The sequence below is a fragment of the Notothenia coriiceps genome, unplaced genomic scaffold (assembly GCF_000735185.1).
Source record: "Notothenia coriiceps isolate Sejong01 unplaced genomic scaffold, NC01 NC01_scaffold00032378, whole genome shotgun sequence".
In the NCBI taxonomy this organism is placed as follows: domain Eukaryota; kingdom Metazoa; phylum Chordata; class Actinopteri; order Perciformes; family Nototheniidae; genus Notothenia; species Notothenia coriiceps.
In genome coordinates this window covers 95,985-111,923 of record NW_011365079.1, presented here as the reverse complement: position 1 = coordinate 111,923, position 15,939 = coordinate 95,985, and the positions used below count along the sequence as shown (strand labels likewise).

General features: G+C 43.1%; 1 protein-coding gene across 1 annotated transcript in view; it reads left to right on the top strand.

Annotated features, from left to right (window-relative positions):
• Positions 1 to 15,939, top strand: part of klhl29 (kelch like family member 29) — a 132,977-nt gene that overhangs the window by 56,327 nt on the left and 60,711 nt on the right. The window contains exons 4-7 of the mRNA XM_010788928.1: positions 1,731 to 1,869; positions 8,062 to 8,258; positions 10,212 to 10,324; positions 10,910 to 11,056. Of these exons, the coding sequence (XP_010787230.1) occupies positions 1,731 to 1,869; positions 8,062 to 8,258; positions 10,212 to 10,324; positions 10,910 to 11,056 (596 nt within the window). The remainder of the gene's footprint in view (positions 1 to 1,730; positions 1,870 to 8,061; positions 8,259 to 10,211; positions 10,325 to 10,909; positions 11,057 to 15,939) is intronic.

Sequence of the window (15,939 nt, the reverse complement as noted above, 5' to 3'; positions counted from 1 at the left end):
TTATTTTTCTCCCCATTTGGTATTCAGAATGTTTAATAACCGGGTCATTGCTTTCTGGCCATTACTTCCTCCGTGCGATAACTTTGAAGGGTGAATTGCACCTTATTTGTCTTTATACTTTATAATTTTAGCTACCGAATTAATTGAGAGCTGAGCCTCCAGTGTCGGGAGAATGGAAGGAGCTAAATCAGTGCATATTCCAGAAAAATAGAGGGGCAAGTGTCATTCCAGGTTAATTAAATCCCTGCTTTGAGTCTGGCATGAACACAGACCTCTTTCAGGATGATGAAGACAAAGTCCTTTCTTTCAGCTCGGGTGTTGCCGATATAATCACAAGTCTAATGGCTATGCCGCTGTGTAAATCACATTATCGCTGCCCACACACACACACATGCACATATTACTTGTTACACGTAACTGACAACAAATGAGTCTGCTTTGCTATGCTAAAGCAAGAACTGTGAAGGTAGTGTCAAGTTTTGAGAAAAATAAATCTGCTGATCAAAAAAGGATTTGCCACCTTTCTTACAGTACCTTAGTCATTTTGCCTCTCATACCGCGGCTGGTGTTTATCTCTCCCCAGCATGAAATATGTGCCTTTTATTCAACGCAGACTACGCTTTGTGCCAAATGGATGTTTACTATACCTCCCAGCCTGCAGTCTCTGTTAACCCTAGGAGCGTATGGAGGCTGGCTAACTCGCTGTGTTCCGCACCATCAAGTCTGTCGCTTATTATTTGAATCTCTTAGTGCTTTCTTTTAGTGGAATTCTCTATAGCAGATTAACAAAGCTGCACTGTTGGTTATCCCTTTCTAAGGCCGTGGAATAAGTTGCTAGTCTCCCGCTGATTTTCACTCTCAGCATCCTCTCACGGTTCCTCATTAAGACTCTGAGAAACAAGTGCCCCCCCCCCGACCCAACGCTACAGTAAGGCCAGGCCTAACATGATGCTCAGCGTGTTCGTTGGCCTTCGACAGCACATCGGTTTGCTCCGAGCTTGTTTTCTCTGATTGCGCTCCGTCCCTGTTTTTCAACTCTTTTCCCTTTTTCTTTTCAGAGAGTAACGCGAGGGCGGGTGCTGGGTACTTTTCTAAGAGAGCGAGAGGCGGGTGTTGGGATTTGGGGATAAGCAGTGGTTTTCCCATTGAGCGACGTTTGAAGGTCAACTTTTCGCCGAGTAGGGCACTTGTGAGAAGCCAAATAATTGTATTTCAGTATGAATAATGCATTGACAGTGTCTCTGTTTTCAGCCCACATTTCTTTTAGGCGCTTTTTAATCTCATTCAGCTTCCCTTCATTGAAGTTCTAGTGCTGCAGTGTAAAGTCAAATGCAGCTAAACAAGTGTCTTTTCTCACAATAATCCTAGTATTTATCTCATTCCAAGTTCTATGTTATCCACTGGGTATTGCAAATTCCTCTAAAGAGTATAGAATATGAGAGCTAACTATTTCCTTTTTTTGCATGCGCCCTTTTCTGCTACATTTTTACATCTCATTATGCCTTTTCTCAAGTGTTCAATTTAATCTGTTCATGTAACTTCTTCTCCATCATGTGAATACATTGTTTCTTAAGAGTGGCCAGCAATATTGTGTTCTACAATCTGCACTTTTCCACATTTGGTTCTGTTTCTCCGTTGTCATGCTATTTGCTCATGTTTGTACAGTATGGAACCGATACAATTTCTAAACCCAAATGTGGCGTTGTCTGTTTCTTTTTCTTGTTCTACAGAGATGTTGAAGGAGTTGAACCAACAGCGCAGAGCGAAAGAGTTTACAGACCTGAAAATTATTGTTGAAGGCAAAGAGTTTGAAGTCCACCAAAATGTTCTAGCTTCCTGCAGCTTGTATTTCAAGGACCTGGTGAAAAGGTTTGCCTTCCCTTTCCCTCCCACCAGCTGTTGATCCAATCTGTTCTTTTCATAGGGCGCATTTGTGTCGCTTTTTCTTTTTTTCCCCTTCCCCTCTCTCTCTTGCAGGTGTGTGAAGACTTTGGTTCCTAACACAGGGCCAGCAGCCATTCCTTCCTCTTCCCGCTCAAATGAATGTATCTGAAAATGGAGAAAAAGGTCAACCCTCGTCATTACCTTTCCTCCCCATGTAGGGCAATTTAACCACATTTCCATTTTAATGAGCAGTGAAAATGTTCCATGACTGGGGATGTTTTGAAACTCACCAAAGGGCCAAAACAAAAAGAATCATGCATTTTGCTCTTTGGGTGGTAATTTTCCAAAGCCACACTGTCTTTTGTGGGCCGAGGGATTTTTGTCTCCCTAGCTACCACACAGCTACCTTTATTTTTCTGTTGTTAATTCTTGAGTTTTTGCTGCAAAAAAAGCCTTTTCATATTTATATTGGTAAGTCTAATAAAAAATAGATGTTAAAAACAAAAGCACATCTGAGACAGCTCACTTACTTTCACAGGTTAACACCATCCTTCACTAATGTATTCATTTGAAGTGGATCTAAGTATTCCCCTAGTATTCTGCCCTTCAGACTCCATATTTGTTGTCTTTATGGGTTGTTTTTGTTTCCGCTGGTGCCTGTCTGCATAAAAGTGTGTGTGTGTGTGTGTGTGTGTGTGTGTGTGGGTGTGGTGTGTGTGTGTGGTGGTGGTGGTGCGCATGTCAGACCTTTTTTGTGTCCCCAGATGTGTGTGTATGACTGTGTAACGTCTGAGAGCGCAACTATGTATTTTTACATTTGCCTTGTTTTCCTGGTTGGGAATACCATAATTCCCTAATGTCCTCATCCTTACTTCAAATCCTAGCAGGTGTTTTCGGCTTGATTGAAAGTTGTTTTGCCGCCTTGGTGTTGTTTGTGTGAGTGTGTGTTTGTTCTTGCTTGCATGACTAGGGATGAAGCGTCGAGCGAAGACAAAGACAAACAGAAAAGACACACACAGTGGCTAGAGGGAAGCCGGAATGCCTTAGGGGAGTTTGCCTCTTTGCCTCCACTGCCAGCTCATCATAGAGCTGAGAGCTGCTTATCAGCCGGCGCGGCCTCCTCACTCACCAGCAATACACTTGTTTCCCCCTGAATGGGAATGGAGTGAGGTAGACCAGAGAGAGAACAGAGGTAGAAAAGCCACGTCTGTACTAGGGCCACTCATCTCCACGATAGCTACACTCGTTCACACACCATGAATAAAAAAGAGACAGTCTTATTTTAACCTTGACAATAGCAGAGAAGCTTCCTGAGGGATTGACTTTGGAGAGAACTGAAGCCCCCATGCTGGTCAGCCTGTCTATCAGATAGTCTCCTCTGCTCCTCTTATCCATGACGAAGCCAAATCATTTATGCATAAGACGGTGGCTCCTGGAAGACACCGGGGCTCCCAAAGGAGCGACAGAATTTACATCAAGCTCGTCCTGATGCCTGCTGCTGCTGCCTAAATTAGCAGATTTTTCTTGTTTCATTTGACAGTTTAATGCCGCAAATTCCCATTAATTGGCTAATTAATAGTAAGAACTAGTCTGATATATTGTCATTACACTGTCATTTTTTACCAGATAATGTCTAAAATAGAGATCTTCTCATTTGACTGGAGAATATCTAATGAACTTGTTCCGCTAATTGTTTATTTTGTAAGACGTCTTTAGTTTGATGTAGTGAATTCCGGATCATCAGCATTATGCTAACACGACACCGTCAACTGTGACTGCCGTTGATTCCTCAAGGCATGTGGCACCTTGACTTTATGGAAATTTAGAGCTGTGTCAGAAGAGGACTGCGGTGAAAAGTGGACAAGGGAAGGGTATCCAGGGAGCAAAAACAAATGAATAAAAGGGTAGAGCAGGCACAGATTATAGAGATGGAGAGAAGGGGCATTTGCGTCAGGCGTCTGCAGCCAGTCAGAATGTAGCAGGCTCGGTCAGAGAGGAGCACAGAGAGCCCAAGGCCTGTCCGTCATTGAGTTACAGCCTCCCATGTGCAGCTCGGGTCACTGTCTCAGTGCAACTGCAATTATGCTGAGGCAACACGTGGCCTGCTCGCTACTGTCCACATCTTTATGAGGTCAAATAAGAGAGAGCGAGGTACTTCATCTCCCTAAATGCTCTGCTCCCCACCCATCTCATTCAGGAGGCACTGCCTTTCAGACCCCTGTCAGCTCACTATAAACCACCTCGCTGTGTGTGTGTGTGTGTGTGTGTGTGTGTGTGTGTGTGTGTGTGTGTGTGTGTGTGTGTGTGTGTGTGTGTGTGTGTGTGTGTGTGTGTGTGTTTGTGTGTGTGTGTGTGTGTGTGTGTGTGTGTGTGTGTGTGTGTGTGTGTGTGTGTGTGTGTGATGTAATTCTTGTGTTATCCAGGCAGGTTGCCATTACTTAGAGAGAAAGAAGATACTGGAGGGTGAGGGAGTTCACATCACACTTATATTTCTTGGCGTACACACACACCCACAAACCAAGCCAATGGCTCGTTTAGGAAATTAAAGGCTTGATAAGCAAAGACCTAGAATGTTGCGTTGCAAAGTAATTGCGAAAATATTGCTTGAGAAATGTTGAGTATTCTTTTTGGGTTGATATTCCTTTGACTCCAAATTCTCAACAAAATTCTGCGATTTTTCCATGTTGCTCCACTCTTCGCATAAAGAGTTAAGGCCCACCTTACTGTAGGTGTTCATTCAACATGCCGTCTTACCCCACGATAGTTGAAGGATGTAATGCTGCTTCAGAATGTGCGCGCACGTCTGCCCTCGCCCCCCAACCAAAAAACCTATTACCCTACACTTTTAAGGGCCGATGCACGGTGCAGGGAGACAGATCATCTCCGGTAATTCCATTTTATACCCCTCAGGATTTTCCAATGAGTGTGCTCTGCAGGCATTTAATTTATGGCCACTGCATCTCCTGCACCACTGTAATGTAAAAAGCTCCAGAGTCTTTGAGCAGCCCTGACACATGGAACCTTGCCATTTGTTTCTCTCCCCTTCTCCCCCGTCTGTCGACCCATGAGGGCTCTATGCGAGTCAGAGAGTGTTATGACCATGAGATGGGTAGAGAGCTGTGTTAAAGCCCATTAGAGTGTCGGCCCTGTTTGAACATTGCAGCTGAGCCCTGAGTGCACTGTTCAGCCCTCTGCTGCTCCATTCAGCCTGAGGGGGAGCCAGGACACTGGAATATTCCCCTTACATTTCAATTAGCAACAATGTATTTAAAGAGATAGTCCACTCATTTCAAGCCATATAAACAGACCGGGCGATTCTTTGTCCAAGTGAGGAGATAAATAGACCAAAATGCTGTTACATCATTCTGTACAACAGAAGTGAATCCACTCATTAGTGTAATAATGTTCACTGCATTGAACAATGACAATGGCAGTGTTATTTAACCAGTAACAATGAGCCTCATGCAAGAACATGTTGGTGTTTTCAAATATCTCTTACTTTTTGTGATCAGAAGTCTAACTCACAAAACTCTAAACTGTAAATTGCTGTTTTGCTCGTTCGTAGGTGCGCTTCTTTGAGATTTGATCATTAGCATGTTCCGACTTTCATTCACAAATAAGAATTTCACACTGCACAGCTTCACATCCTGCTGTCAGAAATCAGCAGATAACAAATTAGGCACTGTCAGATTAAAAAACATTAAGACAGATTTTAACAGCGTATCATCAGAAATAATTGTCAGCGCCCCGATTTGCTGAACTGAATAATCAGTTTGCACTTTTAACTTTTTGGATTTTGGTGTTATCAAAAATACATATTCCAATCATCAAAGCATCATAAATCATTGTAAATTATACTCTAAGGAAGAAAGACATATCTGTCGCTGACTCTTTTGAAAGAACGGATTACTTAAAAAGAACAGTTGTGAATGTGACAAGTGCTCTTAGTTGTTTGTATGTTCGTATACTTGTTTTGCGAGAGGATCAATGCCTGGATAATTCAAAGAATACCTTATCCATTTCCCACACGGACAGAGGTTTAGGCTTTTAAAGTGTGTGTGTGTGTGTGTGTGTGTGTGTGTGTGTGTGTGTGTGTCTCTCTGTTGTGTGTGTGTGTGTGTGTGTGTGTGTAGCCCCCCTCCTCCCTCTCCGCCTTTGCTCACCACCGTTTTGACAGTCTCTGCTGGGTTTTAAGACTTCCTCTTGAATAAGTGGTGCATTTTTCACAAACAAATGTCTTTGCCTGAGTGTGCCCATCTTTTTTCCCCCTCCTCGCCCTATCTCTCCGCCTCTGTCTCTCCTGTCCTCCCTGCCGCCCGCTTTCACGATTTAAATTCAAGTCTGCAATCAGACGCAGCATAAATATCCACCTCTTTTAAGAAGCTCTGGGAAAGTCATTTCCATAACATAAGTGCTCAGACAAAACAAACTGCCACTCGAGCTGGTTCCTATTGCACTAATTGAGCAGGTTGATGAGCATGCTCTTCTTTTATTTTTAGCTCTGCCCCCCCCCCTCTTTTCTTCCCCACCTCCCTCCATCACTTTAACCCTGAACGACCCCTTCCCTTCTTTCTGTCTTACCACCTGCCCCCACTGCAGGGCTTTGTACGGAAAAAGGGCAATAACACTATGTGGCTTTTTGCTTTGCAGGAGGAAAATGAGTAACTACTTTGGTTTTTCCAGCCAATGTCCATCCAGAGACAAATGCCATTGTCTTTTTCATTTTATTTTTGGATGTCCTTCTCCCCTCTCACCTCCTGAGTACGCTTTAAATGACGACTAATGTCTCAGTTCATACACTACAGGCTACTGATGATTATTGCAGCGGGGACAAAGGCTTTGTTTAGGTGTGATGGTGGATTTTTTTTCGGGGGTGGGCAGGGATATCTCTTATTTAAAAGACCAAGGCACAGTCATGGAACAACCCAAACCCTCCCTCGGAAGGATGGCTGCTGGCTCCCTGTGGAAGAACCGTCTCGCCCTGCCTCCCTCCCTTTTACTTCCTTCTCATCGCCCCCCCCCCACCCCCAAACTGTCTTTCCTCATCTTCACTATAACCATTTCCTCTACCTGTCTCATCTTGTTTGTTTTGCTGTCTGTGTCCCACTAAAAGCTGACTGTTTGTCATGATTTCTACTCCGACAAACTGGCTCCAACAGAAAAGGAAAAAAGACAAACATACACACACACACAAATACACACAGAAACAGGCCATGACTGACACAAGCAAACAGCCTCCATCCATCTTAATGTAGGCTACTTTTCATATTGTTGATGCCCGTAGCCGCAGGAGGAGAGACGTAGTAGTGGGGGAATTCGTTCTGCCGGGCTTTGATTCCATTTATTTTGCCCTTGAGTGGATTATTGTTTCACATGGGACATTAGACATGGGTGGTGAGGTGTTATTCGACGCTCTCATACCTCTCTGGGGGGATCCTGCATGTGAACTAATCTCTGCCATTTGATCCCGGTGAAGTCACAATGTGGCTGAAATCCTCCTCGCACATCTCAGGCTCTGCATTACGCAGGGATATCATATTCTATTTAATTTGCTCATCCAAGCCCTCCCTGGCGCCTCTTACACCACGCCAGTAGGAGTGGATACTCTGCTCCTGATACCCAGCACGCACACGGCAGCAGTGTAAGCTCACAAACAGCGAGATGGCCCAGCACCACATGCTTTAACCAACATACCTTACATTCTGTCTTATGTCCCTGTACGAACTGTGCCGTCACTTTCTTTCTCTCTGTTTTCCGTCTAATAGCTCATAATGTACCCTGCCATTTATGCATGTTCACCACTTCAAAACTATGCATACATGAAAACCCACATGTGATAAGCATGCCTGTTGAAACCAAGCAATAACTTTTGTTTGCCTAATCCTTGTTCAGAGAGTTAATTTTGTTTCAGATGCAGCAATATAGTTGCAAATCTGCTAGCCCCCATAGAAACATAGAAACCATCCAAAGTTCTGTTTCTGTCCCTTTTCTCAATTTACGTTATCTTATCGTGTAATGATTCTCTTATTTTTTTCTTCCCACTCTTGTACTGGCCCAGGTGTGTTTTGGTTGTTGTATGTAGCATATCTTTGTCCCTATCCCCATTTAATTTTTTTGTATCTCCCTTTGCCTTTTCTCCAAGAATATCCCTAACTCTGCTCTCTCCACCTTGATCAGGTCATCGGGGGAGACGAGGAGCGGGGAGACTCTAGAGCTGACCATGAGCAACATCAGCGCCGACGTGCTGGAACTGCTGCTGGAGTTCGTGTACACCGGTTCGCTGGTCATCGACTCTGCCAACGCCAAGACGCTGCTTGAGGCTGCCAACAAGTTCCAGTTCAACACCTTCTGTAAAGTCTGTGTCTCCTTCCTAGGTAGGAACAGCTCAGTGTGTGTTTGATGCTGATATCATCAAGTGTGCAAGCTTATAACATCAGATATTCCGACGTGACCTTTCCTGGTACATGCAGTAACTAAAGCCTTGTGTGTTTTCACATGTTGTCATAATTCATCACTATGCCCAACCTTACAGAGTGCCGTCTTATGCAGAAGCTAAATTTCCTCCCTGACTCTGGCACGTCACGCCCCTGTTTGTCATTTTTCCAAAGCCCGCAGTCGTGCGAGAATTCAGCCCGCGAGCACTCTCAGTTGGGCACGGTGCCTCTGATCTCCTCCCAGTGGGCAAGACCAAGCACAGGGGCAGATTTATAAAAAGGTCAGGGAACAATTGTCACTTAAATGTCAAATCCTCTGGCCTGAACCACGAGAGAATCGAAAAATAGCAAAAGAGATTGATACCTAGACATGGTATGGAAAGTGGAGCAAAACAGAGAAGGGGCTTTCAGGAGCCCAAGGGGTCACATGAAGCACAAATGGCATGTTCCAGATTTCATAGGGTAACCAACCAAAGGGGCGACCAAAAAAGCTACAAATGTCAGGCTTTGCATTCCATTTTATGAATTGTTTTGAATGTCGGTAACACAAGGGAAGTGCATGTTAGCAAAAAGGTCAACGGCAGAAAAAGAAAGAAAAAGAGAACCAGCAGCCGTCATTATTGATTTGTTTCTCTCAATTTGGGCGAGAAAAAAGGGGGGTCGGGGGTGAAAACAGGGAAACCATTTGTAGACTGCATTGCCAGTGAGATGTCAATTCATTCTTCCTCGACAAGATTCATGACATTTCAGCACGTTACGAGGGGAGCAAATACAGGCGAGAGCGTGTGTCCTTGAGCGAAGAGAAATTGATACTGTGTCAGATATTATTGAAGTTTGTAACAAATACACCAAGGAGAAATAGCATCTCCTCGACCTACTTATAACACTTTGACTTTTATTCACAGAACTTCTGAAAATAAAAACAAAGTCATTTATTGTTTGCCTACTACTCTGGAGAAATCCTGCCTGTTTTATAATCCGAAAATGTTAAAGAAACATGCCCTAAATTTCAACTCTTTCTAATTTAATGGCATGAGTTTGCGAGCGTGTGCAGTGAAATAAGTCTTTGCTGAAATGACATAACAGAGAGACATTTAAAACAGTCTTTTTTGTTTAGTCCCTAACCCCCTAGTTGATGAACCATGAAGCCAACTTTGATTTGGTCTTTGGTTTGGCTGGTGTTAAGCTTTGATTTAGCAGATGTTAGATGACCTTTATGGGCTGATATTTGTTTAGGAAAGACTCTCAGTCTGACTTCAATGATAAGGCCTGGCATGGCTTCCCTTTTGATGGTTATTATTTAATCAGGCCTCTTTCATTGGCCGCTGACCCAGTTCATCCACATGTTTGCCTGTGTGTGTGCACTACACTGCCAACACATTCCCCTCTCTTGTGATAAATGGTGAAAAAAAACTCAAATTACCGAAACACCACCTTGAATCCCGCACCCTCACAAGAGACTGCAGAAGGTAGTGTTAACCTTCTCCCGTTAGCCTTCCTTTAATGCTACTTTTATATATCCCCAGCTCTGTGTGTGTAATAGTAGACCCTGAGATCTGACAGGAGTTCTTTAAAGTGGTCCAGCTAATCCCAAATCCCACTTCCTGCTTTTCTCCACCTCCTGCCTGGGCTGTGAGCGATCGATGCCCCTCGTTGTTTGTCCCCCGAGCTGTTTTGAGTTATTAGACTTGTTCTCCCTCTGTCTCAGGAAGATATACACGATCTGTGCTACCTGATGCCTGCTTTTTCTGTCTTTGCTTTCTACGTCTCTGATCTTTTTAAGGATGTCTAAATGATGTTTTTCTCCATCCTAATCAACCTGCCTGTGTCTTTGTTTGTTTCTTGTTTTTGTTTCTCTGTCTGTCTCTTTTCAACCTTGTTTATCGACTCCAGAAAAACAGCTGACTGCAGCTAATTGTCTTGGAGTGCTGGCCATGGCTGAAGCTATGACTTGCACGGAGCTCCATAACATGGCCAAAGCTTATGCACTGCAGAACTTCCCTGAGGTGGGTAGAGATTTAGCATCTTTCCTGTCAGTCTAAGAAAGAATTCCTGAGGAAGATACATGCTGGATCCAAAATAATAATGTACTAAATGTATGTACTAAATGTACTAAAATAAATACAGTTATGAACAAACAGAAATTAAATCAACTTGAAATAATTACAATAATTCATAATATAGATATAATGCCTTTAGCAATCAATACATGAATACATTAAGTACTTAGCTTTATTTAACTATAACAGCTTTTTAATAAAAAATGTAGCACTAAACCGCACAAGAGAAAGTGAAATAGATTTCGGAAGCAGTAAATTCACAAGGAATCACTAAGGACAGAACGATTTGCTCTGCTGCACAGTACGGAGAGAAAATATGTTGCTTTTCTAACCTCAGCGTCATCTCTAATGCCTCTGCAAGTTTATTCATTAGCCATCAAAGAAGAAAACACAAATAATATTTCTAGTTAACCTTCAACTTGGGAGCTGGATCCAGCTATTCGTCAAGAACCTTTTACGGAGTGTCAAAGGGCTTGAAGCTAATTAAAGGGTCCCATTTTGAGTTTGACTAGTTTCTTCCTTACTGTTCAGGTGGCAGGAAAGGAGGAGATTTTGAGCGTGTCCAAGGACGATCTGCTGGCCTACCTCTCCAACGACAGCCTGAACACCAAAGCTGAGGAGCTGGTCTACGAGACGGTCATCAAGTGGATCAAACGAGACCCCAACACCAGAGTGCAGGTAATACAACAGAGGGCTGATGAGTGTGTTTGTGTGTGTCCGACACTACATTACATTTAACCAAAAGGAGCACACCCTGTATGTGTGTCATGAGACAAAGAAGTGAGATAAAACTCACGTTACAGCATATGTGTGGTGGTGAGGTACACAGCATGGAAATCCAGTAAAGGGACTCCCTGTTTTCTATCGGTGGTGTTCATCAATTTATGTGCCTCAGATGCATCCTAACACAGCAGTTGTTCATAATCCCAGGAGTGCTTTGCCCTCAGAATGTGCTCTATTCTTAGTTGCACTTCATTTGTTTGTGAGACAAAGTACCGCATGAGAAAAAAAAACACAATAAAAACACAGACAGCAGCAGTCCTTTATCGTACGCCTAACCGGTGGGATTTATTCCTAGAGGCTGTTAATCATAATCCGAGGTTAAAACCCGCAGAGAGGTATTGACACTCAGGTACAGCAGGTCAAATTTGAACAAACGTGGAATCGATAAGCCTCAAGGTCAGAACGTCAGTCCACTTTCACAAAAAATGTAAATGGACTGCATAGGATATCCATCCAGCGGGGGGAAACCTCATGTCATGAGATTTTTATGGATTCACTCACGGAACCTATGAATTTAAAGCTGATGATTTTTAAGTATTTTATAGCTGTTTAAAAAGTGGAGGTGAGATTATTATCAGATAAATTACACCGCTCCTTCACTGGAGGAGCCATTCTTTCAGAGTAATGTCTTCTCATCAACCTGCACAAAGGGGAACTGCCTCAGGCAATCAAAGTCACTTTATTGGGAACTACTTTTATGACCCATCCGTTTGTTTTTTTACCTTTTGTATTAAACATTTATCTTTTTAAATGTAGAAATCCATCAGGACTTAAATGTGCTCTAGGGGAAGTTTGAGAATATTTTGTGCAATACAAAGATTAAGCACAAGCCATTGGAAGCAGACGTTTCTATATAAGAGCTGAGACAAAATAACAAGAAATAGAGTGGGATTAGCTTTTATGAAATGGTGACTGATAAATCCATGGTGGCTGATGGAAAATTAGACCCGGTGGTCCTGCAAAATTCACAGGGAGCCACAACAAGGTCGCTGCACAGTTTTTAGGAGAACATGCGACCCGTGTCATCTGCATCGAAAACCAGCATCCAGTTCGGTCCAGCAATCTCACACTCTAATGGAGAGGTGCAGAGGTGAGTTACTCAGATGAAGTAGAAGAAAAAAGAAATGAAACATTCTCCCGGTTGTCTGAACAACTCCACCGCACTGGTTCCTGAGACGAGACACCAGGGTCACCCCGTCTCGAAAGAGAGCGGGAGAGGGAGAAAAGGAGGGGTGGTAAGACAGTTGGAGTGAGAGAAAGAATCGGAGCGAGACAGAAGGACAGATTGATTGAGAAACGAGAAAGAAAAGGGATTGGAGAAAAAAGAAGGCCCTGTGTTCTAATCTCATATCCAACCGTTTGTGCCTCTGCGCACAGCCATGACATCCAGGCAGGGGAGATGTGATTGAGCTCTCGGTCAAGCTCAAATCCCCTGCCCATGTGTGACCGAAAAAACAACTAGCAAGCCTTGGGCCTGCGGAGAAGACAAGGGAGGAGTGCGGAGAGAGGATAGTCTGCTTCCATCATGCCACAGGAGAAGGTTATTTGACCCAGAGGGCTGAGTTTACACGCATGGTCCGTCCAGCACAGCTCATCATCCCCCCCGCCCTCGCCTCCGTCCCCACTGCCCGTTTGGAGGCAGCGAGCAGCGAATCACTACCCCCGAACCTGTGACACTTTTTAATGACATGTCAGGGCAGAATGTCACAGCTCTGCTCAAGAACTCAGTCATGGAGGGGGAGGGGGGGGAGGGGGGTCGTAATGCCCTGAGCAAAGTTTATGTGCGTTTGCATTCAACGGAGCGCACGCCAATGTGTGTCTTTGTACGTGCATGTTCTGTGGGTTGTAAGCTGCGGGCTATAGAGTGGAAAAGTGGCATATTGAAGGCGCTGGGTAAATAATATGCAATTTTCTCTCTCCGCTACGCTGTCACTAACATCCGATGGCACCAGGAAACATGGCCCGGACATCGCTTAGAGACATTTTGAGCGTTAATAATGGTTTGCTATGAGAAACATAACCACTGAGTGAAATAGAAGAGAAAGCTTGTCAGTTTTCCTTGATATGAATATTATTGCAGCTGTTTATATTATATATGTATATATATTTGACTATATTCATGAAATAGAGACTACAAACCCTTTGGCTGAAATGAGAGATTGATAGAACTTAAACAAATCTACAACAATTCGGATAATCATAAATCTATAAGGAATAGTATAGATATTTTTCGCAATTAGATAATGTGCTTTCTCGGTTAGAATTACATGTTAAAAATACTGCCAAGAAATGGTAAGCTTAGCATTTAATGAACAGAGTATTGATCTTGGTAAATGGACTGTACTTACATAGCGCTTTGTCAGGTCTTTATGACCCTCAAAGTGCTTTTACATACTAAGTCATTCACCGTTCACACCTCATTCATTGAGCAGTACCACTTGCTCTAGGGAACTAACATTCATACACATTCACACACCTTTGGTGAGCAACTCAGGGTTAAGTATCCTACCCAAGGATTCATCAACATGTTGACATTAACTCTGATTAATAAAAAGCAAATAATGTCAATGTCAAATAATAATAATAATAATAATAATGTCAATGTCAAATAATCTTAAATTCTTTATTAAAAAAGCTATCAAATGTTTGCTCAGTTGGTCAGACAGTATAATAGTTAATAATACATATTTATTATTTAAATTATACACACCTCAATGTACTAAAACCTCTTAACATTCATCCTTTATTGATCGTAAGAAGCTACATCTGAGAACTAAATCTGCCTTCAGCCAGCAAGAAACTGGATCCATAAGTGAAGAGGCGTCTTGTGTCATGTTTTCTCTTTGAAGGTGCTTACAGGGACAGACCTGCCCTTCTTTTCACGCAGTGCTCTTTTGTGGGACGACCACAGACACATGGCTCCAATTATAACAGTCCAGTCTCCTGCCAAATCCCTGAATAGGACCGCCATTACGCCTCACTTGAACATATTTCATAAAGGTTCCTATCTTGCCAGGTGACTCAACCTGACAAAAGAGCCTGATTAATTGGCTCTTTGGAAAGTGGCCAACTAATGTAACAGCTAAAAAGGACAGTAAATGGTGTGTTTTCATGATTAAAAAGGGCCAGCCTTGCCATTAGCAAAGACCTGCTGTCCACTCATCAGAAATAACAATCGCCTGCCCTGACATTTGCGGCTCCCATGCCGTATTGATATGGTTAAAGGTATTACATAAAATCTCCTACTCGAAGTTATTAGTTATATTTGGTGAATTTATTACAATTGACTGGTGAAGTGACAAGATGATTTTCTTTGCTTCCAGTGCTCATTAGAGGGAAAAAGAAAGAAAAAATGATGCTATCATTATGTAGAGTATAAAATTATCAAAGGACACAAATGCTTTGAGGCTGTGTAGGGATATAAACTTTTCCCTCACTGTTTAACATTTTAATTTACCTTCAAAACCACAAATGGCCCTTTCACCATAGGCATCACTTTTAATCTAGTCATTTTCTTTTTAAGCTCCAATTCAAACCAGAAACTTTTCCTCGCCACGCACCCCTAAAGAAAAGGTTAATTGTGTTTATTCAAGATGAGGAGCTATGTGCCACAACAAACCTCCTTGAGGAGGAAACGGAAGCTTGGAAGCAGAAATGTACGGGTAGGCCATCTTCAGCATGACCTGTGACAAATAGGCACTCTTGAAGAGACGTAGCAAGGCAATGGAGATTGATGCATATTGCAGTCTTTGCTTTTTCTCTGCCTCTCCGCTCTCAAACTCACATGAATACAATCCTGCATGTACACACACACATTGAGAATGCATCGGATGTCACTGTTCATATCCCAGTCCTGTGCTCAAACATTCACACAAGACTAGAAATCATTTGTTGCGGTGCGACTCGCGTATTAGAGCGGATGGGATCTGATGCAAGCCACTGAACTCCGGACCGCGTTCTCATCTGTGTCCTTTGTCGTCCCTGAGTGCGCTCAGTCCTGATGTGTGCAGCCAGTTGAACCGCAGTCACCCAACTATGGAGGCTGCATAACCACAGCGAGTCGAAATGTGCCTTATTCCCACTGGGCTGCTCTTAAATAAACACACAAGGGTTCCATGAGCGATACGGCGAATAGAGAACCAACAAATAAAAAAAACTGCAGCGCTATATAATGGAGGGCAAATACATAAGTTGCTACCATCACATGTCACAAATAATTCAGCGAATTAAGAAACAAGCCAGAAAGTTTTATGTTAATATACAGCCAGCAGCCGTTCTTACAAATATGTTTTGTATTAAATGAGTGGAAGAAAGCTCCTTTCTTTTTTTGTTGAATGAAGTCATGCTGAAAAAAGGCCTCAGAGGAGAACACATTGCACCTGTCAGTAGTTGCTCAGGGCAGCAGTCAGCGTCTGTCGTCCGCTACATCTCTCTCCACCCCCTCCATCCATCCTCCTGGCTCATATGCACACTGAGTCGTGCCGTCACAAAAAACACACAAACACACTCAGGAAAGCATCTCATGAACCAAAATGAAGTGTTATTTACAAGACCGTATTTTATTAATCCATTATGTGTTACCACGCTAAAAGCACATGCGTGTCTCCTCACACAAACCTGCACACTCTGAAAAGGACACAACGAAGCTGTGGTCATTTCAGCTGAGTGGGTTTGTTAGCACTCTGAGGCTAAACATTGGCACGCGCTCTATTGAACACACATGTGTGAACCTTTGTGTGTGTGTGTGTGTGTGTGTGTGTGTGTGTGTGTGTGTGAGA